General features: G+C 39.5%; 1 protein-coding gene across 4 annotated transcripts in view; it reads left to right on the top strand.

Annotated features, from left to right (window-relative positions):
• Positions 1–23,958, top strand: part of PPM1B (protein phosphatase, Mg2+/Mn2+ dependent 1B) — a 60,137-nt gene that overhangs the window by 19,194 nt on the left and 16,985 nt on the right. For all 4 annotated transcript variants that reach the window (XM_083856248.1, XM_083856245.1, XM_083856247.1 and 1 more), the window contains exons 2-4: positions 5,385–5,529; positions 19,317–20,180; positions 22,077–22,194. In XM_083856248.1, the coding sequence (XP_083712374.1) occupies positions 19,335–20,180; positions 22,077–22,194 (964 nt within the window). In that variant the 5' untranslated portion in view covers positions 5,385–5,529; positions 19,317–19,334. The remainder of the gene's footprint in view (positions 1–5,384; positions 5,530–19,316; positions 20,181–22,076; positions 22,195–23,958) is intronic.

Raw genomic sequence — 23,958 nt, 5'->3', positions numbered from 1 at the left:
GCTCAGTCACCTTTGCTGTTTTAGTAATGAAATTATACAATTATGTCAGTTTTCTTAACTCTTTATCCTACAAGGCAGTGAGGTTTGTAACAATGGAGTTTATTATACAAAAGCATGTACTTGCTGCTGAATTAACTGATCTGAACTGTGTTGCTTTCTCTGATTTTGCTGACAAATGATTCTGTAGGAGTTTAAGGTTTTGTGCTTAAGGTGCCTTCTTTGAACGGCTTAACTAGAAAGGGCTAAGCCTTTTCTATTGCATAATCAACAGAGGGGTTTTGTTTTCAAGATTTCTTCTGAACTTGAATAATACTATAGTTTACTAATAACTTTATCTTCTGGGCAAAGGAGTGACAGACTTTGGATGCTCATTAATAGTGCTATAGTAGGTAGAGTGGATGAGACTGCCAGGTGAGGTGTGGTTTAGGGACTTACTGTTTTGTCCCAGAGGACTTCAGGAAAGATGTGCCTTGTAGTATTATTGGATGTCAGGTGTGGTGGATTCTTTCTCAGAACATCTGACTGGTGCTCAGGCTGGTTTTAGGGACATTGACAAAATTTAAGTAGTCTACCAGTAGTGGTTACGTTTTTTTAAAGCGTAAGTTTGAATGCCAGATATTAACAAAGACAACAAATGGACTGATATTTTCAAACTGACACATTAGGTATTGCTACCCAAGTATTCTAGCTAGTTATGTAATAGTAAATTTGCCTCATGGGGAAACTGTAAGAATGTGCTCAAATGATAGGCACTGCAGTAATAGTAAATATGATCTTAGGTTGCCTATGCATATCAATTCAGTGTGTCTGAGCTGGGATTGAGCCCTCATCAGGGAGATAAATGACTGTAGACTCTGCATCAAGGAAAAACACAAACCCATACACAATACAAACACATCTTTCTCAATTTATGAAGTTCTAACTAAAAGCTAGTTAGAAACTTTTGCAAGCATTTCTCTAGAAAGTCTCAGCAGTCCCAATAAAACGTTTGTTCAAAGTCCTCTGTTTGCAATGCTTTGTTGTTTCAGTTGAGGTTGGGTTTTTTTTGAAGAAAACTAACATATACATGGAATACATTTTAACTCTTGAAGGTACTTCCTTCTCCTTAGCTCAGCTAAAGATCAAATAACTGAAAATGAAAGAGTTTTGTACTTGGGTGTTTTTACTGAAATGTGTAAGATGGCTGCGCTCTTCAGCCTCCTCTCTTCCTAAAGCTGGCTGTTTGCAAAGCTGCCCAGCATAACATAACTGATGGAGACATGATTCCACATTTCTCTGCTTGACTTGCACTGAACATAACTGATCTGTTACAGAAGAACAGAGGAGTGAGTGCTTGCCAGTCATCTCCCAGTAGGCAAATGCAGATTGCGTACGTGCATTCAGAATTCCAGTAAGGCTGGCTCTTAGTCTTCCTTCATCATCTGCTTGTATAATTCAACAAAGTTTGATTTCCTCATCAGCCAGGTGAGCAGTTTCTGCTTCAGGCATTCACTTATAGCAGCGTAGCTGTCTGTATGTCTGCTCAGCCAGAGCATGGAACAGGAATGGGCTGCTGAGGGCAAATACCACTTAAGCTACCATTGCTGCCAAGATATCCACACAGCCACAATGTGAATTTACTGATCTAAAGCTTCCCTGAAAGTGAGTCACAGAATTTAGAAATTACAAAAGTGCAAATGTGTATTAGAGACAGGTCTGCGGGAAGAAAGCGTGGAATATCTTTTGTAAGACGCATCAAAAAGCAGCTTTCTGATGCTGTAACTTATGTCCATCATTTGTGAGATGATGTTTGAAAGTATGGACCTGATTAGAATGGTAAGCCCATGGTATTACCAAGCTTTTAGGTGAGTAGGAAATACTGGTTTAACAGTGTACTCCTGCTGAAAATGCATCATTTCATAGTTTAAATTACTAACTGGCTATAGAACTTTTAATTGCATACTTCAACTTGCTGAACTCAACTTTTACTGGAACCCCAAGCAAACTTGTTTCAAGGCATTTAGCTTTTCAGGAGGTTCTGGGTTTTGCTTCTAAAGGATAAAATTTGCAGATTTTTCAAAACTGTAATATTATATTAAGTGCTTCAAAAAGAATAAAGCACCTAAACTGCTTGTATAAAATGAAGATCCACTTAGGAAATGCAGGGGGAATTCATTATCTTTTATTACAATGGGTGAACAACTGTCTCTTTAGGGTGGAAGCTGTGCATTGTATCAAGTAAGCAAGCAGAAAATAACTCCTGGTTTAGTTTTGGCTTTGTCATAGGTGCACTAAGGAAGGACTGCTGCATGAATTAGCAGCACTAGTGCATTCCCCTGTGCTCCCACATTCCCCAGGCAGTCAGGTAGCCCAGTGAATGCCTCTTTCAAGAAAGGGTTGTTACCTTAGGTTTATTGTATATTGAAACATGCCCTTGGTAGGTTGCAGTTTACTAGCTGACCTGTGGCATACACTGCTGCTCTTTTCTTTCTCCCTTCTCTCTTTTACTTCTTTAAAATCCTTGAGTCTGTGTGACCCAGCTTGCAGTTCTGGGGGACAGCATTGACAGTGGGGGCTGTGTGCTGTCATAGGTGGATAAGGGCACATCGGATTATAGCTCTTTCTGTTGATGTTCAATCAATTAGTTGGTTTGTTTGTTTGCTTGTTTTAAAGCAGCTCTGATTTGGTTATCCATGAAAGGTCAGAGTCCAGGTCTAGCTGGTTGTGAGGCAGAATAAACAGTGTTTATCTGGTACTTCTCTGGCCAGAGTTTGGAAACTGGAAAAGGACTGGATGTTGTAGTGGTTTTGTTTGTTTTGAACATTAGGATTCAGCTTGAGGACCATTAGTGCTTTGTTACCAGCATTATTAAATGTGTGTTTAATCATCAGGAAAAACAGCATTTGATGCCTACACTCTGCAAAATAATATGATAGGGTTCTTCAAATTTCTTTGGACTGTGTAGTTTTTTTCTTAATGTGCTTATTTTGGAATATTGAGTTTAGTTCTTTAGCGGTTAATTACTTAGGATGGTTTTGTCTGTTTGGTCTTACTTTACTGTATACATGGTCAAATTCAAATACTTATTAGCCCAGGAATATTTAAGTTTTTCTCAATTAAAAACTATGCTACTGTGGGGTGCTGGTGTCTTAGTAGCAAAAAACTTTACTGAACTAACTTAGTCCTACTAAAATATTGCACATTTACATAGTACAAAGACGTAAGTAGCCCAAGTAAAATGCTTAATCCATTTTATAATTTTGTTAAGCCTTTAATAGGAAGCATTCAGCTTTATTCTTGTGATGTAATTTATGATGAGCAATCTAGACAAGACATTAACATTTGTGAGTTGTGAGTGTTTTTAGCACTCATATTGTTAGGAGCTGGATATAATGGTTTGTTATTATCCCAAAGCTGTATCATGAATCTAAATGTCTTTTCATAGGAAACAAACCATGCAGCTTATTTGGAGAGGTAAGAGTCACTACTGTGCAGATTAAGAAATAATGTCCCTTCGTTGTGCCATATTCAGTGGTGGAGAGTATATCCTAAAGTGTTTTTGTGTTTTGGTACTGTATTCCTCACTTCTGAGAAGTGAGATAGTGTATATAGCATTTCTATAAGTGTGTTCATATTCTGAGGTAAAACACTCTTAGCCCAGAATACCAATATTTGCATCTGGCCTACTGTAAGCAACCTTCTGGCTGAAAGTCATCCTGGTCTAAGGAATGCTCTGGAATCCTGTGTAGAGTAGAATCTGGGAGGGCTCAAGGCTCTTGGTTCTGGAAAGCACAGTGCTCATCTTCCAGGGCTGCTTTTGTGAGTTTGCCACTTTTAAAGGCCACTGGCCATGGAGGCTCCTGGGCACTTTGTAGTGCAAGCACCTTGTAACCCTCCTGCCTGGGGGGTGTTCTGAAGGTGAGGGACAGAGCTGTGTCCTGGCCCTCTATTTTGTGAAAACCCGGTGTGTTTAGCAAGAGCTGTTCTCAACTTTGTAAATTTGCACCGCTGTTTCATTTTGCTCCCTGAAGTTCCTTCAGGGATGTGGAAGCAACTTTTTTACTGAAGCTTTTTTACCTTTTGGGGAGGGCTTTAGCCTTGTTCAATACAATGATTTAGGATACTTTTTCAGAGTTCATTAATGATTTATTGGATGCTGCTTAAGGTGTAGTTACAGAATACTTGCAACGAATATGAACTGGCAGCAGCTCCTGGTTCTGCATTTCTGTCATTGGCACTTGTCTGATCTGGCATTTCCTAAGCTGGTTTGGAGACCTCAAGTGACAGGAAATAATTGACATTTTCTGGATTAGTTTGGTTCCTTGAACAATCCGTCCTATTGTGGTCCATAAGAGGAGATAAGATTGGGGAAAACACGGGGCTTGCAGCTGTGTAGAGCTACGGGCACAGAACTTACTGAACTCTTGCAATTCTTCAAAAGGTGGTCAAATAGTCCTTTTGAGCAGTTTTGTGCGTTTTAGTAGTTGAGAAGCACTATTGAGTGTTTGGAAGAGGGAAGTTATAATGAAATGTTGTAGCTCCATTCTTCCATCAGTGGGCCTAAAGTCAAGGTCTGCACTAGGTCTCCTTTATCACTCAGCTCGTCCAGAGTGCTGTTAACAGTTTCTGATCTTCACTGTCACAAGAAAACTTCTGTTTCCCTCCTGTCCCAGACAAAGCTGGCTGTTATCCAGAATTTTTCCTATGGTGTAGTTCCTTCTACCAGTGTATTCTTATGACAACTTCTGTAAGATGCAGTGGTTTATAAGGTTAAATACGTAGTCCCTGATCCATGAAGAATTTTGGATGTTTGCGTCCTGTTCAAAACAGTGGGTAGATACTGTTGTTGATCCAAATATCTGAATTGTTGGTTATTCACTTCATTTTAAGGTGAATTTCTGATAAGTTTTATGGAAGTTATTTTTAAAGAAATGATTCCCATTTCAGAGGATCTGAAATACTTTTGCAGTTGAAACTTACTGCTTTTGTTTTAAACTCTCGTGCATTTTTACATCTAAGGAAGCAGAATAAAGAGCTCACAAATTACACATGCTGCACAGGGTGGGTTTAAGTCTTGTCAAACACTCAAGGAGTGTACTCTGTCATGCAAAAGCTATTCCTTCTGTTACTGAATTTAGGGACTTGAATGGCAGGTAATAGACTGACTTTTTAAGTGCTTGTCAGTGTTGGTGAGGGAAATAGAGAAAAATATTAATGTGATTCTTTGTTGGCATAAATCTTGAATACGGTGTTTAGAGAGTTTACTGAAAGGTCTTTGCACATCCGGGCACAGCTTTAGTTCAAACGCTTCTATTTAGGAAAAAGTTGTATTCATGAAAAAATTAATGTACAAATCTGTTGTACACCATCTGGAGTAGCTAACTGCTTCCTTTGTTTCTTTCTAGGAAATACCAAAATAAAGCAGATGTTGTGTCCTGTAGTGTTATCTCAAGGTTTTGCAAGTCATTCTGTTACATGCTTCTTGGCAGCAGGAATGTAAACTAATTCTTTCAGCACTGAACTAGAACCTTGACAAGGTTAAAATTACAGGTAAGAACGAATTCTGCCACTTGGAAATGTATGGGATTATGCATTTCCTTTTACTTTGACTGTGTTTTTAATTTGCAATTGAGCATGGATTTCATGGAAATTTCTGAACAGATTGGGTAAAATGATGTTTTTTCTTCTTTAAATGTATTTGAATTTTGCTTACTGTTATTTTTTAATAGGGAGGAAATATAATTTCATGTATAGCTTCTTTCTGTTACAGTACAAAGCACTGTTAATAAATGGGGGACAGGGAAATGCAATTTTTCACCACCTAAAATGTCTGCTGGGTTTTGGAGATTTTGGAGAAGTTGTGTTCTCGCACTGAGGACTGTGCAGTGTCAGTAAAAGTCATGAAGTGTTTTGCCCACTGTGTGTTGAGATCAGTTTACTGTCTGCTTGTGCCTTTTTTTCCTATGAAATCTGTATTTCTGTAAATGCACTAACAGCAGCAGTGCTATTTAAATTATCTGTTTTAATCTCTAAATCTCTAAATTTCCCTTACACGAGTCCCTGTAGCTTCAACTTTTGAATCACCTTTTCAAGGGTAAAGGTTGATGTCTTTTTCCAGGTCAGTGAAAATGTTTTGGCTGCTGGTTTTCTGTCATTAACTTTATCTGATGATGATAGAGAACTCTTGTCACACTCTGTCACCTTCTTCTGAACTCATGTATAGGGAACTGAGAGTCAATGTTCGTTGAATCCTTTTCAAAAAAAAAAAAAGGATAAATGCAATGCTGTAAGACCATAGTAATGGAAAAAATCCCGTATCACCACAAATACCTGTCATAGAGATTGCATATTTTGGGTTGTATGTTTTTAAAAGGTTTAGTTCTGTTTTTAAACTGAGACTATGTGTTTTGAAGACTGTTTTTGAAGTGGGTTTATTGCATGTGTCTCTCTTCAGAATTATAATCAACTGAAGGTTTTTCAGTTTTGATTTCACATTTTGGTGTCTTTGACAGGAAGAGTTGCTTACCCCTTTTCAGCAGTGGCAGGCAGGAGTTTGGGCTGTTGGTCTGGGGCAGTCCCATCTGTCTTAATCTGAAGTTCAGTAATTCATAGGTTGTAAATCAGTGACAGGTTTGTGCCAAGGAGGCAGTGGTGATTTTTCTGCTGCTACAAAGAAAGAAGGGTTCAAATGTGGTTTGTTTTGAAGTTCTTTTGTTATTGTTGTGTTGATTGAATGTTTGTACTTATTTTGCAGTGATGTAAGATGTTGAAAAAAGGCACAACCTTTCTTATACTGTGCAAGTCACACTTAATTTGAGTGGATCTTTAGCACTCATCCAGCCCAACCCTTGTGTCTGGCTTCCTCAGATTGTGTGAATCAAGAAACCACCCCTCAATTATGTAAATAAAGGTGTATTGATTTACTGTGGTTTTGTAGACCTGCTGCAGAACACTTATTCTGGTTTTTCAGACCTGTTTAGGAATAATTCACAGATGGTATGAATAGGTGATTCATTGCTGCCCTATTCTCACAAAAGTGTGTCTGAAGCTTTTTGTGAACAGACTTTGCAAAAGGTAAATAAAGTTTTCTTAAATGCCTAAATTTAGAGCAAGGGAGAACTCACTCCCAGTGATGTAATGTGTCATGCTAATGAGTAAAATTCTTCAGTTTTAATTCCAGTAGTGTAGTGGATAAATTCTGGTTCTTTTTCTTCAAAATCTGAGATGCTGTTTCTGTAGTAAAAACTTGGCTGCTCTTTGTTAGATTGATGATTGAAAAGGAGCAAACTGAATTTTACTCAAAATACTTGGTCTTTCATTGAATTTAGAGAACCAAAAGAGCAGTTCTGAAGAACTGCTGAAGGATCACTTTTATGCTACGTTAATGCTTTGTAGTATCCAGGTGCAACTTGTGCATCTGTTTTGAACAGCCCAGTAAAGAAGTGAGGACTTACTTATTGGCTACAGGAAATATGAGCAGATCCAGACAAGGAATTTCAGCAAGTATCATAGGATAGAACTCTTATCATTGTATGGTCAGTAGGGATAGGCAGCAGTACAGTGCAGACTTCCACGTGTTATAATAAAGCCACACTGAGTTGCAGGGTTTGAGTCAAGGACAAAATGTGATTTCAAGGATAATAAGCCTGGGCAGGTAGTATCTGAATTAACCAGGTAGCCCTATTTCACTAAAGTGCCACTGCACCAAATTTCTATTCCAAGAAAATGATACAAGCACATGAATGCCGGCTTTGGCTGAGCTATCTTTACTTCTAAAGACGTGAGCTTCCATCCTATTCCTGGGCTGGTGCTGGCAGCAGTAGTTGGCTTTGCACTGTCTGGGCCCAGTCTTCTTGTATTTGGTGAACCGACCTGGGTATTTGCCTTTGTTATGTATTACTTTTTGTATAGTTACTCTGTAACTCAGATAAACTGTTGGCAGGTAGCAAACTGGGATTGAATTTCCCAGTCTTTGTAGTGTTTGGAGGAAGTCTTGGTAAAAAAAAAAAGCCGAATATGTTAGCTGAAAGCTTAGGTTAAGTGACATTAAGACATTGACAAGAGTAGTCTCTTGCTGAGAATGACACTGCATACTTCTTCAGTTGAATCCCTAGTAGTGGTGCTAGTCTGAGCTAAGGGCTGCTGATAATCAGAAGTCACATTGGAAAACGCAGAATTCTGTGTAACTAAGAAAAGCACTGCATGTTTTTTTTAAGTTCTCATTTGGCCACAGGGCTGTGTGAAATTGACTTCTGCAACTTGAATAAGGAAGCTGCATGATAAAGGTTCGGTGACTAAAAAATACATTAACCTGGGTGCTGATGACCTTGTACTAAGTGCAGTAACTAGAAAACTGGATTCAGAGTCCACTGTCAAGGTTCTTGTGAAGTTCATCTTGAATATCTGTGGTATGATCTCTAACTTTATACCTATTGAGCTGCATTCCAGAAAAATAAGAAGCCTCAGCATAAAGTATGCCATTTGTCCATGGGAAGACAGATGGTTGCCACATAAGCTGAGCTGGAAAATCTGTAGTTAAGTAGCATTATCCATATTTTAGTGAAGTGCAAGAAAGCAGACTATAAACTTAATCTCTGAAAGGACCACAAGCATGTTTTTTCTTGCATTAACAACGTAGCTAGAAAGGTTATAGCCTTTAACCTTGCTCCTGCTGCTCCTTTCTATGTCTCTGTCTTTTCTGTAGAAGGTTACAGCCCCCTTGGATCTGCTGTCTAAGCTGCTGGCGTCCAAACCCACTGCAGTCAAAGTCACAAAGTTTCAAAATACTAAAGCTAACTTTGCACTTCTTCAGTGAAACAGTTCAAAGAGTAAGGACAAAAACATCTCAGCCAGCAGTTCTGAAAGAAAAGAAATTGCTGGCGCAATGTAGTGGTGAGTGGCTGAGGCAGAGCAGAAGTGTTAATGTTTTCAGGTAGTGCTACTGACATTGAAAATAGATGTGAATCTACAGCATTGAATTACGCCTGTGATTGTTTTGTACCTCCAGACCAGTTTGAAATAGCTGAAGTTTGTTCTGAAATCTTCATCTCCTTTGTAGCTTGCTGGTTTAAAAGGAATGTGGTGGGGGAAAGTTGTGTTTTTTTAATCTTTGTTACTGGGTTTTTTCCCCAACTGTTGTAACAATAGAGGTGCTGAAATTAATTTAAAAATTACAGCTGTAGCTCCTAGGCATGGATGCTACTTGGTAATAGGGATGACTTGCAAAAAATTTTTTTATTCCTGATTTAGAAGCCTCTAGCTTCTTTCACAACATCCTAGCAGGAAGAGTTTTTGGTAGGAGGCTCTATATTGACATTTTATGTTGATACTTAATTTCTTTCTGTCAGGATCTTTGGTCAGCTAAATCCTTCCTAAAGCCAATACCCATGGCCACAGATTCAAACTCAAATCCTCCAAATAAAACCCAGTAATAGTAATAACTCTTCTTCTATGTAGTTCATTTTTAAGTGAAAATAAAATACTCAGGTTTTTTTCTTAGGTTGCAATTATTTGTTTGACTCTGCCAGTATTTGTGGATATATAGTTAGAGTAGCTGTTACAGCCAAGCTCTAATAACTATTGGCCTAAATGTAAATTCATGTAGTGCCAGTATTTTTGAGGTCAGTAAGTTTGAAGCAAGGCCAAGTTTCCTGGGATCAAAAATCAAAACTATCTGTGGTGTGTGTAGACAGATGTGCTGCATGAAGTCTGTATGTGCACATAGCACACACTGGAGAGAGACTGCAAGATGGAGACAGAGGAGCTTTCTACCAGGCCTAAACTCTGATTTTTTTTTTTTTCTTAAACCAGAGAAGTTATTTCTACCTGGACTTTCCATAAGTTTTGAAGTTGTTTGTCATGGATACTTTGATTATTTATTTCTCATTTACATCTTTAATATCTAGTGCAGCATTTTTTCTTCTGAAATGTCATTCTTTTTTTATAGCTGGAGCACATGTGCTTTGTAACAGGAAACTCTGGCACTGTTTCTTTTCCACAGCACTGACTTATTAGAAATGATTATCCTGTTGAGTGAATCCTTCTGAAGAAGAGACATTTTACAGTACACTTTTATGACCTAAGCTCAAAAGATTTATGTTGGACCAGTCTCATATTATGAAAAGATACATTATCGCATTTGGGACTGTTGGCCATCAAGGTGGTATTAGTTTAGTTCTGATGTTTTTTATGAAACTGTCATGTGATGTGAAAATTATTTTATAGTCTCTACAAAAACTTTGATTATGGCTTTTAGACCTTTATAATCTAATTATGTGTTGGTTGCTGTCATGGTTTAACCCTGTCCAGCAACTGCACAGCTGCTTGCCCTCTCCACCACTTCCCTCCCCAGTGGGATGGGAAAGAGAATCATAAAAATCAGAAAATTCATGGGTTGAGACACAAGCTTTTTAATGGGACAGAGAAGGAAGAAAAGAATTAAAATATGCAAAACAAGTGATCCACAGTGCAATTGCTTACTGCTTGCCAACCATTGTGAGCAGTAGCCCCTGGCCAGCTTTCTCCCCAGTTTATACAATGAGCATGATGTTTTGGGGTATCTCTGGCCAGTTTGGGCCAGCTGTCATGTGTCCTCCCAACTACTTGTGCCACTCCGGCCTTCTTCTTTGGCAGAATATGAGAAGCAAGTATAAACACTTATATAATATAAACACTGCATAACACAGTGATATTTTTAGTTGTTGCAATCAACTTTATCTCATACTGTATCCAAACCACAACTCTATACCAGCTATGAGGAAGAAAACTAATTAACACTATCCCACCTGAAAGCAGGGCTATATCCACCCTTCGTTCTAATGTCCCTTTGCATCCTAACAGGTCCCATACTTTCCAATACATCCAAGTAATCACTATCACCTTTCCTGTATTTTGATATACACCAAGAGAATCATTCCATAGTATATGGGCCATCTCTTCAAAATGTTTCTTGAGTTTTAGTCCATGACTTTGGGCTTCATCTGTCATGGTAGTCCTTCGGGGCAGGTGAGAATGTGTGTACTGTTGGATTGTTTTATGCTGAAGCCAGTGGTAGTTCCATCACTGCTGTGCTTGTGTGGTTCTATCATCAAAATTCTGTTCTTCATTATTCTGGGTAATTCTATTACAATACCTTTGATATGGCATTTAACAACCATTGAAGTAATGTGAGCTACAATATTTTATAGCAAACAGCATAATACAGTTCAAATCCCCTTGAGGTACACATCAGACTTCCCCATCCTTCTGCATTGCCCACCAAGTGCACCCAGCTCCTTGAGCAAATGCAATCCTGTGGGTGATTGCTGGATCTCCTGTTCAGGTCCTTGTACTTTATTTTGTGGCAAAACCAGTTTTCAGGAGGATTTGATCTACTTTTCTGTCTTTCAATAGCTTCTGTTATTGTATTACTTCGCACAATATTGTCATCAGTATATTAAGTGTTCTAGAGCTTTGCCTTGTTTCAGTACTGTTCAGAGCTGTCCATGGCTAATAGGTCTGTGTTTCCTCCCTTGGAATAATGGATTCCAGGTGTACTGGATGGGCCTGCACTCTATTGCCAATGGCTTGAGAAAACTGCAGTAGCAGTGTCAGTTGTGGCATACTGCTTGCCTGCCTCTGACTCTAGTTTGTATTGAAGTTCCAGCAGGTCCAGCACAGCTGGACTCTGGAGGTTGGTGTGGCTTCATTCAGGCCATGACAGCGTACTGTTAGTCTGCGCTGGCCATATGGGATGGTTAGAGAGTGAGTGAGTTCTGCTGATTGCTCCTTGGCTCTCCATATGACAAACCGACTTATGGATAGTGTCAGGGTGTCTTGGTTGGTGTGATACTGCTGCCAGTGCTCTGTTGTGATGCCACCTGTTGTTCTTTGACCCACACCAGAAGCATCCTCCAGGAGATGGGGCAAGGTAGACAACTGTTTAATTTTGACTGTCTCCAAGGCAGCTATACCAAAAGCCCAGCACTACCTTTTTGAGCCCTTGAAGTACACCCTCATGAGACAATCCAGGCCAAGGATGCACTGGGGTCTCAGGGCCAGTCACAATGGAGTGCTTTTGCGACTTGTTCCCAGTCAGGCTCACTTTGGCCTCCAACAGAGTAAGCTGTTGGCATTGCCCTGCCCTTCCAGAAACACAGATGGTGTCTGCCCTCTGCAGCAGTGTTTGCTGGAGCCTTCAACTCCTGCTGTGGGTCTGCTGTGCAAGATCATCCAATTCACACAGTCCGCTAAACCCAGCTGTTTCTTTCCTCCACCTGGCTGGAGGCAGGGCCTCTCTTGTCCTGGTTGTAGTATTCACTGTTTATTCACTTCTTGTAAATGCAAGTCAGAGTCCCTTGAAGATCAAGAGTAGAGTAGCTCTTCTGCTCCATCTGGGGAACTGCCCACTAGAGACTGGAGTAGCAATGTCCTGCAATAACTCTTGTGATTTTCCTTGCTATTTCCCTACTCATGCCTCTAGGTGAAGGTGGATTTTTCCATCCCACTTCCTCATGTCCTCCCTGTGGTCACACGGAGCGGCCTGTGCTGTTTATGCTTACTCCTGATAGTTGGGACACTTGTCCATACAGGTGGGGAATAGGATGCATCTGCATTCCTTGTCCCCAGCCAAGATACAGACCTGTAGCGAGGAAGAGGCATTTTGTTTGTATTAATGGAGTTGGCCAATTTGTCCACCATTTGTCCCTTTCCATCTTTCCAGGTCATTACTGCCAATGAGTTGGTGTATGACAATGGTGCATCCCGTGCAAACTTCCACCACATGAGTCATGTACACTTGGCTTCATCTGGGTGTTTGGATAACTGCTTGGCTAATTGCCTCAGATACTGGATGCCTCTATCCATGACGGTCCCATTGCCTGGGTGGCATAACATCTTCCTTGAAGGAATACCTTTCCTTCATACCTGACAGGAATCACTTCCAGAGGTTGAGGGCTTGTGCCCCTTTTCCAGTTGCTTTGTTAATGCCCACTTCTGTAGAATGGGATACCAGCTGTTTGGCTTCTCCACCCTCTAATTAATTCCAGGTTACTGGAATTATTCTCATACTGTTATTATTACTGTTATTATACTGGAAGTATTCTCATACTGTTATTCCAGCATTGGAGCAGCCAGAAGATGCTCTTGTCTGGATCATGGCTGAAATCTTTTTGCATATGTCACAGCTCACTCAAGGATGGGGATCAGATGGTTAACTACATCTTTTATGCCTTTTCCTCCACCTCTTCTCATGATATCCCTGCTGCTTCATGCCTCCCTAAATGAGCTCACATCTGCAACTCTCTCTCCTTATGTACAGCAGGGGTTGATACAGGCACGAGTTGGTGCTTTAGTTCAGTCACAGTGCCTGTCACTGGGGTTGGAGTAGCCCCTGTGCCCGTCATACTGTCATCAGATCCAGAGGAATTTTTTTTCCCTCGCGGTTACTGTACAGTACTGCACATGGCTCAGTAGGCCTGGGCCAGGCCACAGCATGTTGCCATGGGTTTTGTCTTTCTGGAATTGCCAGGGTAGCAGCATAGTTCTTCCAAATATTTAACTAGTCTTTGCAGACTTTGCACTTGTTCAGGGCTAAAGTTCCAAATCACTTGAGGTGCCCACTGTCCTTGGCACTTGCCCATACCATCCCCCACATCCTGCCATTTACCACTGTCCTCAGGACAGATCCCTGGATGGCAGTCTGAAATAAATGTTGATCCTTAAACAAGACCTTGAACACATTTAGAAGACACAGCAATAGGAATGCTGGTTTGAACATCCCAAGGATATTAAAAATTCCCAAATGCCGTTTTCATTGGCCTAGAGGAAAAAGGGAAGATGAAGGGAGGTACCAGTCTCCCCCATGGATTGGGTCTCTGAGAAGTAAGAGTTGTAATTATTAGTAGTTTCCTATAGATGGCTCCCAAAGTATGGGAATGTGGGCAGTGCTGAGTACAAATACCAGATCAGTTTCACGTGCAGCAATTCTGTCATATTATGAGCCAGTGTTATAGAGTACAACAACATAACCTTAGCCCAGTTCCCATGGGTGATAAATATATACAAGTAAAGTATTATATAATGCAACTTTATGAACAAGGCCATCAACTTTGAGAGGAAATACATCACCGCTGTGACTGGTGACTAATATAACGAATACTTAAATTTCTTCTGATAGGTTGTTGTCAGATTTGTTGATATCTCAACCCATTGTGCCCTGTGTTGGGCACCAAAAATGACTGTCATGGTTTAACCCCATCCAGCAACTGTGTACCACACAGCTGCTCACTCACTACCCTGACCCAGTCAGATGGAGGAGAGAATCAGAAGAATAAACACACAAGAAAACTTGTGCGTTGTGATAAAGACAGTTTAATGGGACAGAAAAGGAAGAAAATTATAATAATAAAAGAATTAAAAACAATTGAGGCACAATGCAGTTGCTCATCACTTGCTGACCAGTGCCCAGCCCTTCCCTAGCAGTAGCCCTGCCAGCTTTCCTCCTAGTTTATATATTAAGCATGATGTCATACAGTATGGAATATCCCTTTGGCTAGTTTGGGCCAGCTGTCCTGGCTGTGTCCTTCCCAACTTCTTGTGCCCCTCCCGCCTTCTCCCTGGCAGGGTGTAAGAGCTGTCAAGTCCTTGACTTAGTATACCTAACAGTACTTAGCAACAGCTAAAAACCTCAGTGTGTTACCAACATCATTCTCATACTGTATCCAAACCACAACTCTGAACCACCTACTAGAAAGGCACTTAACTCTATCCCAGCTTAAGTCAGGACAACTCTGGTCTTTATGACAGTCATCAAGTAAATATTTCTGCCTTTTAAATATAAGTCTAAATTGAAAGGAGCATGGTTTTCTTTTAAAGTAGCTGCCTATTTCCCCCTTTATGACATAGTAGAAAATAATGAGTATCTATACCTGAGCAAGAACTATTTGTCAATTTTTAAGTAGATCTTTGGGAAGAAATCAGCAGTTGGGGTTGTTTGTCTTTTAAACAGAAACTCAAGCTTAGGCGCAGGTGATTTTAAGGCTCTTTCATATATGCCTGATCTAATACTGAAGCATCTTCACTGTGTAGTTGGAACATAAAGGATATTGATCACAATTTTTTCTTGCTTGTCAGAGGACATAACTTCTGCCTTCATTCCTCTATATGTCAAAAGGCTGGAGGTCTTTGGTTTCCTGAGCCTGAGTTGTTGCCTATGGTGCCCGTGTAAGAGATAAGGGCCTCATGTAGGATTTCACTCTGGTAGAAAGCATTAGAGAAAAGCAGAGGTTGGTACTTCAGAGAAGTAAGCCTTGGGTTAGATTTCTGCTCTGGGATGTTGGCTTTGTTAGAGACTTGTTGCCCTGATGTAGCTATTGATGTAAGATTAGAGGTGAACACTGTGCACTAGAGAGGTGGTTGGAGCCTCTGCTTTGGTAGTATATTGCTCAGATTCAGCTTCTTCATTGCCAGAGAGGGGCAAAGGCCAGTAATTACTTCCTGTAAAGTAATTTCTCCTCTGTAAAGGCATTCCAAAAGTCATTGGCCTTGGTGGTTGTTGGTACTGCCGTGCAGTAGATTTTCTAATTTTTTTTTTATTATTATTGTTTTATTTTTTCCCAACCTTTTCCAAGGTTGGAAAGACTACAAAGAGAGGACAATGCTAGGGTTTCATTTTTGATCTGAATAATATATGGTGTTTTAAACAATGGTCTGTGGAGCATGGACAAGAACTAAGGCCTTCTCCATTTCCAAGAAAGTTTTGGCAATTGTTGAAGTCCAGGGCATCCCTCTGGGCACCTTAAACCCTAAGAGGGAATTACAATAGACATGGTCTTCCTGATTTTGAAAGTTTCAACTGATAATTTTATGTAAGATAAACATTTTCACCACAAGGAAATTAATATGTTTTTTCAAACCAATCTGTTATTCAGTTACATTTCATGCAAAAATGGGGTCTTTGGAAAATAAATCTCAAGACAAAGGGTACTGAATTTTTGTGTTTATGCTGATTAAAGCCATAACTGAATTACTGGTGTGCAGGTGGGTGCTTGATCTGTTCTTCTGCTGACTGTGTTTTATCTCGAGACTAAATCTTGCTCTACAAAAACGTTTGGGGCTTAATGCCTTAACTCCTTCAAAAAATGTTGAGATGGTTTAACTAAGAGGAATTACCATGAAGTCTTTGTTAAAAACTTGAACAGTGGAAGGGTATTCATGTTTAAAATACGTGACACAAGGGAATGGTCAGTTAGCGCAAAGGTAGGCCTTAGCAGTAGATAGATCTTGGTAGGCTGGGACCAGTGGTCTGATGGTAACTCCAGGAGGTATAATCTCATAATATACCAGGAATAAAGTCACCTGGTCCCTCTGTACAGTCCAGCTGATGACTGTTCAGGAGTGAGCTTTGCCAAAGAGAACCATGGGGTGGGTCCTGGTGGAGAACCAGGACAAATGAACTGAACTTTTGAGAGCAGTGTATTTGAAGGGAGGAAAGCTTGGTACCTATTAGAAAAGGTCTATCCAGCATTTTGAGGGAAGTGATGGTTTTCCTCTAGTTGGAGCCCATGAACCTGCACTGGGAATACAGTGTGGACTGCTCACCTCCCAGTACAAGAAAGGCAAGCTGGGCAGAGAAGCACTCTGTTACTGAGGGGCCTGTGATGTGTGAGGGGAGGGGAGATGAGTTTCTTCAGTGTGGGGGGAAAAAAGGCCAAGCTGTCTTCCAACCCTGTCATGGGAGGAACATAGAAGGTAGGGCTGTGCTCTTCCAGGAGATGTGTGATGAAAGCCTAAGAGGCAAAGGATACAAGTCAATTCCCAGACTTACTGATAGTGAGTAAATCTCTGCATCCTCTGCATCCTTTATTTGCAGTATTAAATGGAATACTTAGAATATTAGAATATAATCATGAATGGTGTGGTTTTCGGGGGGTTGTTTTTTTTTGTTTGTTTGTTTTGTTTGTTTTTTTTTTTTTTCCTGGTTTGTTATGAGTTGTAAAAAAGTGAAACTACTTACGAAGCAAGTAAAACTGAGGTGTGACACATGCCTTTGGTAGTTGGGTTGGTTTTTTTTGAAGTGTGTTTTATTTTACAGATATGAAACACAACACAATACTGAGCTCACAGGCCTTTGCAATTACATGGGTTTTGATATTTTTCCTTGCTCTGTCACATGATTTTGATTTTAAGAATGTAAGGACATACATTTTTGTTTTTAAGAAAGTAAGGATGTACTTAACACAATTAAAGGAATTTCATAGAAGGTATGAAGTATTACAGGGTATCTCATTTTGGCAGCATTTCTGTCCTGTATGACAGTTTTACTGGTAAGAATGTTTTGTGTGCTTTTAAAATAGTTTTTTTATATTGTGTCTAATTTGTGAATAAGTGATTGTGAGGTATTAGAATCCTTTCCCGAGTCTCCTTTATGGATGTTAGTTGCACTGTTTAACTATGTGGAACTTGTTCAGCTCTTAACTGAGAACATTGGTTGCTGGGAACTCTGTTTTGTGGTGATATGTTGCACTGCCTTGCTTACCCTCTGACACGGATTAATTTTGTTTTCAAAGCAAAATCAGATTTTTGAGAAGAAGGGGTTGTGCAAAGTTTTGAGTACCTCTCTCAGTGTTGGATACACTTTGTGTGTCCTTTCCAGGGATTCACAGTGTTAGCTGAGCAAGCATTTGGGGCCTCTGTAGTAGTGGGCACCTTCAGTACTGCATGGAGATGATTGTAGCAGAGAGGTGGTGTGAAGTTTGGTTTATCTGTCTGTAGTCCTCTGTACACTTCATATGTGTTTAGCTGAGGGAAATGGCAGGAGTAAGGATTAATCTCTTTCTGGCCTGGCAACGAATTCTTAAACTAGAACTAGACTACCATGACTCTGTAGGTGGGTACTACTGTGTCAGAAACGAGTGACTGCTCAGGATCAGTCATGGCAGAATTCTTGCCAATTCTTTTTGGATGAAATTTGCTGTAATTTTCACATCTAAGGATTTCATAGGGTGATGACTTCTAGCATGGTCTGAAGTTGCGATATCTGAGTTTCTGAGATTAAAGAATGTATTCTCTGCTGACTTTGTAAAGGGCAAAGTAGTTTTTCAGGTCTATGTAGGACACTTGAGTCTAGTACAGGAGAGGAAATCAGAAGTCTTCTAAAGCTTCAGTGTAGATTATTCGCATTTCACCTGTGATCTTGTATTCTGGAGATTGTCTCCAAACACTGGAGAGCTTCTAACTTTCTGTGGGTTATTTACTTCCCTTAGCTCCTATCTCTTGCAATTGAATAAATTTTAACATTGAGATCTTTGAACTTAAAATCCCATGTACGCACGTGAAAGTCTTTGAGGGATTGCTGAGAGTTGAGGTTGTGAAGCCTGGAGAAGCTTGGGGAGATCTTATAGAGGCTTTAAGTACCTAAAGATGGCATACAACAAGGCTGGAGAGGGGCTATTGGCCAAGTGTAGTGATAGGACAAGGGAAATGGCTTCAAACTGTAAGAGGGTAGGGTTGGATTTGGGATAAGAAATTCTTTACTGTGAGGGTGAGACACTGGAAGATGTTGCCCAGAGGAGTGTGCATGCCCCACCCTTGGAAGTGTTGAAGGCCAGATTGGATGGAGCTTTTTGCAGTATGGTCTAGTGGGAAGGTGTCCCTGCCTGTGGCAAGGGGGGTTGGAAGAAGTTAATATTTGAAATTTTTTCCAGTCCAAACCATTCTATGATTCTATAGTAAATATTGAAATGTTGTTTTATGAAGGACTAAGTATAATTTGTTAAAAGATTCCTATGGGAGATTTTCTTGTATTTAAGTTGGAATTACTGCCTTGGTTCCTTTGGCAGATGGTCTGTGTTCCCCTCTGGTCATGTTTGCCGTGCCTTACAAGAATACAAAAAGTAGCATGGTACGTGCAAAGCTAGCAAGACCAGTCCATTTGTATTCATGTACAAACATGAATTAATTTCCTTTATGCCACAGTAAAACTGGGAAGAAAGTAGGAATGATATAGTTGTTGTTTTTCTGTCATAAATTAGTCTCTGCAGAGGATGACAAAATCAGCAGGGCTGCAAAGGTATGTGAACTACTCTGCCTTCATATGGAGATCACTTAATTTTTATGAAGTAGCTCTTCAAAAAAGACAGCACTCCAACAAAAAATACTAAAAAATGCCAACAGAGGTTTGTAAATTCACACTTCATTCTTGTCATGTATTAATTTTTTTTCCTCCAATATAGTTGTTGACTTTTGCACGTGTGCATGCTTTATCACTTGTTTTATAAAGGAGAAACTCAGGAAGCAGACAATAAAGCTTGTATGGAATGGTGGTTTTATAAATAAGACTTCTTCTCTCTGTTTTCCAGATTCAATATTGCATAAACATGGGTGCATTTTTGGATAAACCAAAAACTGAAAAGCATAATGCTCACGGTGCAGGGAATGGCTTGCGTTACGGCCTCAGCAGTATGCAGGGATGGAGAGTGGAAATGGAAGATGCTCACACAGCCGTTGTGGGTATTCCCCATGGCTTAGAGGACTGGTCCTTTTTTGCTGTCTACGATGGTCATGCAGGATCTCGTGTTGCAAATTACTGCTCCACGCACTTATTAGAACACATCACTAACAATGAAGACTTTAGGGCACGAGAAAAACCTGGATCTGCTCTTGAACCTTCAGTGGAAAATGTCAAGAGTGGAATCCGAACTGGCTTTTTGAAAATTGATGAGTATATGCGCAATTTTGCAGACCTCAGAAATGGCATGGACAGAAGTGGCTCAACAGCAGTGGGAGTTATGATTTCACCTGAGCATGTATACTTTATCAACTGTGGTGATTCACGTGCTGTTCTCTATAGGAATGGACAAGTCTGTTTTTCAACACAGGATCACAAACCTTGCAACCCAAGAGAGAAAGAGCGAATCCAGAATGCAGGAGGCAGTGTAATGATTCAGCGTGTTAATGGTTCATTGGCAGTTTCTCGAGCTCTGGGGGACTATGACTACAAATGTGTTGATGGTAAAGGCCCTACAGAACAACTTGTTTCTCCAGAGCCTGAAGTGTGTGAAATCTTAAGGGCAGAAGAAGATGAGTTTATCATCCTGGCCTGTGATGGAATCTGGGATGTAATGAGCAATGAAGAGCTCTGTGAATATGTAAAGTCTAGACTTGAAGTATCAGATGACCTGGAAACAGTGTGCAATTGGGTAGTGGACACTTGTTTACATAAGGTATGTTAACTGTTTTCTCCAAACAGCTGTTCTAAAATTATCTTCTGGTTAGATGGATACAGTGTTAACAAGTGTTCCTGGCCTACTGTTCCCCTTCTCCAACTTCTTTTCCTCAAAGTTCTGTACCCATTTGACTGTATATCCTTCCTGATGAATACACAGCCTCACCCTGTATGCTTGGAAAGGTGATAGCAGTCACAAAAATAAAGGGTGGGTTTTTTCCCCAAGTAATGCTTGCATGTAGTTCCAGCTCTAAGCTTTGATTGTAAATACAAAATTTGTAAAATTTATCTATTCTGACCTAGGTACTTTGTGGGTTTTTTTGTTCTTTGAAGTTGAGTAGTGTTTGTATCCTTTGCATAACACCAGTGTTGGCATCATCTCCTCTTCAAGGTGTTGCTTCTCTCTCACCTGTGCCCTCAACTCATTGTAGCTTAGATGGAGTAACACCACCTTTGCATCTGAGCTTGCTTCCACTCCTCAGATTTAGTTTGTTTGGAGCAACTACTGGTTGGTCTACATATGTTAAATAGGTATTCCATTTCCAACATTCCCTGAAAAGTGCAACTCCTGCTAGTACAGAGTTCCTTAGTTAGACCACAGACTAAACATGCAATTATGAGGAAAATACTAAAATTCACAATTGAAACTCTAAAGGGTAAGTTGTGTGATTTTTCCACTGTATGGTATATTCCAGCTTATATCATAAAGTGTGTGATTGGTTTAAATGCTGTTGAAATTGCTTTTCTGACCAAGAACTCAACCAGCCTTGTTCAAGGATGGTCACTCTCAGATAGTTCTAGTAAAACTGAGTGCTGACCGCATGTTTATTTTCCAAAGTCAGATCCTGGATCTCTGTAACGATATTAGAATGTTGTATTACGTCTTTAGGCTGTGGATTGTACCACATAATACTATGTGATAGGTGTCCTCATCTGCACGGTACAAAAGGGAATGTAGGCTAACTACTAAGCAGTATTTCTGAAGGAATTCATTCTAATGTCAAATTCTGAATTGCTTCAGGAGAAGGATTTTTTGTGGTAGGTGATTAGAACTATCCAGTAGCTGAGGTTTACACAGCTACAATATGCAGAGACTAATGGCACTTAATATTGTACACAAGAAAAAGTGAAGTTAACATTTTACATTCAAACCAGTAGTTTAAATTATGGTTCTGCTGGATCCCCTTGTAAGAGACTTAAAATTATGTTTTTTTAATTTGGCTGTGAATTATAATTTTGAAAATGAAATATGAACAGGAAAATGGTATCAAGAGTACGGCAGTAAAGAACTGGCATTAAAATTAGTATCTAAAAAAAGCCATTGGGGATATTTCTGAGCACACGATAATCTGTAAGGTCAGCTTGGCCATATGAAACATTTATATTTTATACTTGCTTCAAGGTGCTGTGTGACACAGGTGCATTGTGATAAGCAGACTTGTAATGCAGGTAATGGCTTCCATGAATGCCCTACAACTAAAACAAATTAGTTGCTTGAGCTAAGCTATTCTAATAGTATAGGGGAGTATTCTGCATTTTGTTTTGCAACAGGAGTTTTTACAATTTGGCTTAAGGTAACATTACACAACTGTCTAATTTGACTTGTTTTATTGATGCTATTTTTAAATGGTTGACATGTAGAGAAGTCCATTAGTTATTTAGACTTCAATACTAAGAATACACAGTCAAAATCAGTCAAATTAATTCTAGTGAGGGATGTGTTTGGGACACTGAGAGGTTCTTATTGATGAAAATACAGGATTTTTTCAGGGTTTCTTGTTTTTCCCAGGTTTATCTGTAGCAATGTATTTGGTAAAAGTACAAATGTGATTATAGTAGAAAGATGAAGAATAAGACTAAAGATACTAACTTCTCTTTCTTTTTTGTCACATAGGGGAGTCGTGATAACATGAGTATTGTATTAGTTTGTTTTTCAAATGCTCCTAAGGTCTCAGAGGAGGCAGTGAAAAAAGATGCCGAGTTGGATAAGTACTTGGAATCACGGGTTGAAGGTAAGAAGTCCACTTAGTTCACTAGATAGTGAACAAATCACAGTTTGATTGTCATAGTGAGCACAATGACGTCATAACTATCTTGAGCATGAAAACAAAAGCCATGAAAGACATTATGGCATTTTATGTTGGGTTAAATTCAGGCCTGGCTGTAACTCTGAACTTTTGTGTGTCCAGAAGAATGTTTTAGGCCGTGTGCTTAGTTTATCCTGGTATTCTGCAAACATTTTCTTAATGTGAGCTTTAAGTTTTTACTGCTGGCTTCATAGGTTAAAATGCAGCTGTTGGCCTTGTGGAGTGTTGTATCAGCCCAGTAAATGGTGATCTTGCTAATGTCCTGCTTATGAAATATTAAAAGAGATTTGTATTATTTCTCCCTTTTTCTGTGCAAGTTTTTGATAGAATCAAAAAGTTGTACTGGGTTTTTGTGTCAATGTCCCAGTAATCTAGATAGCTGATGTAGCCACCCTAAATTTTAATATGTATATGTGTTAAAGGTCTCCATATATGAGTTCTCTGAGCACACAGCTGTTGTGCGTGGTGTCTTTCCCTCTTGTTTAAATGGGATCTAAATTGAAATGGGTTGTATATTTGGAATTTCTGCTGAGATTAGAGAGCACTAGTGGTCACTTCAGATGCTAACTCTAGGCCTGTTTCTTGGAATTTGGCTTACATCCCAGGCTTCCTAGATGACACTAGTTAAGATAAATACCTGTTATCTTCTGTGTCAGAGTAGAGTACATGAACTGTTAATGGGCTCTGGGAGAGAGCCAGGGGCAGTTGCCTTCACTGGCAGCAGTCAGGTGTGCACAGTGGTTACAGGTTAGTATTCCCAGCTTCTTGGTGGCTGCTCTCTGTTAGCAAATAGGTGAAAGGTATATGGGACTTCAGTGGATTTTATTGCTTTTTTTAAGTGAATGTTATGGTTAATAGAAAAGCTGTCAAATAATTGGTGATCAGAGGATCAGGTGTCTGGATTAACTAATCTATTAACTAATTATATTTAGCTCTATTATCACATTTAACTAAATAATACATATACCAAAAAAAAAAAGTAGTTGAGAGTTTGTAGTCCAAACTGATGTGGAATCATTGCAAATATAACTCAATGATTGTTTAGCTTAAGTGCTTCAGAGAAATTAATTGCTCCAAAGATTGAACTTCTGTTGCTTCAGCTCTTGATGTTTTTTCCCCTGCTTGAGTTCCCGGTGTCATTCTGTGTTTTGCTAATTGGACAGAGTTCAAGGCCTTTAAAAGGCAAGTATTTAGCAAGAAATGACAGCATATTTGAGAAAATCTGACAAGGAGTGGAGAAAGTAAATGAAACAGACTTCGGAAGAACTTGACATATCTATCTAAATTTTAACGAATTTTTGCATTCATAAATTCTATGAAATTGTAATTTTGACAGTCTCTGTAATTAAAAGGAAAAAAGTTGTGGGACTGCAGTTTACCTTACATATGTGCCTTGAGTATTATTAGTTCAGAAAGGATAAAAGCCTTAGCAAAATGTTTCAAACCATTAGGCAGCATGAGGAAACTTGTTTAGAAATATGTTGTAGTTTTTAAGAACAGTGTTGGATTTAAAGGTTTAAGCAGTGAGCAGGGGAATAATTTTGACTTTAAAAAACCCCATGGGGGCAAGAATATCATCCCAAATGTTGGAGTTGGTAAATCTTTTGGAAGGTGGAGTTTGTTTTTTTTTGTTAAGACAACTGCCTTAATCAGCTTTGTACTCATCTTTTAACTTGATGTAGAAAACAG

Source organism: Zosterops lateralis, assembly GCF_965231275.1.
Source record: "Zosterops lateralis genome assembly, chromosome: 3".
In the NCBI taxonomy this organism is placed as follows: domain Eukaryota; kingdom Metazoa; phylum Chordata; class Aves; order Passeriformes; family Zosteropidae; genus Zosterops; species Zosterops lateralis.
The sequence above is the reverse complement of the archived record's forward strand: the minus strand, read 5'-3'. Positions and strand labels throughout refer to the sequence as shown.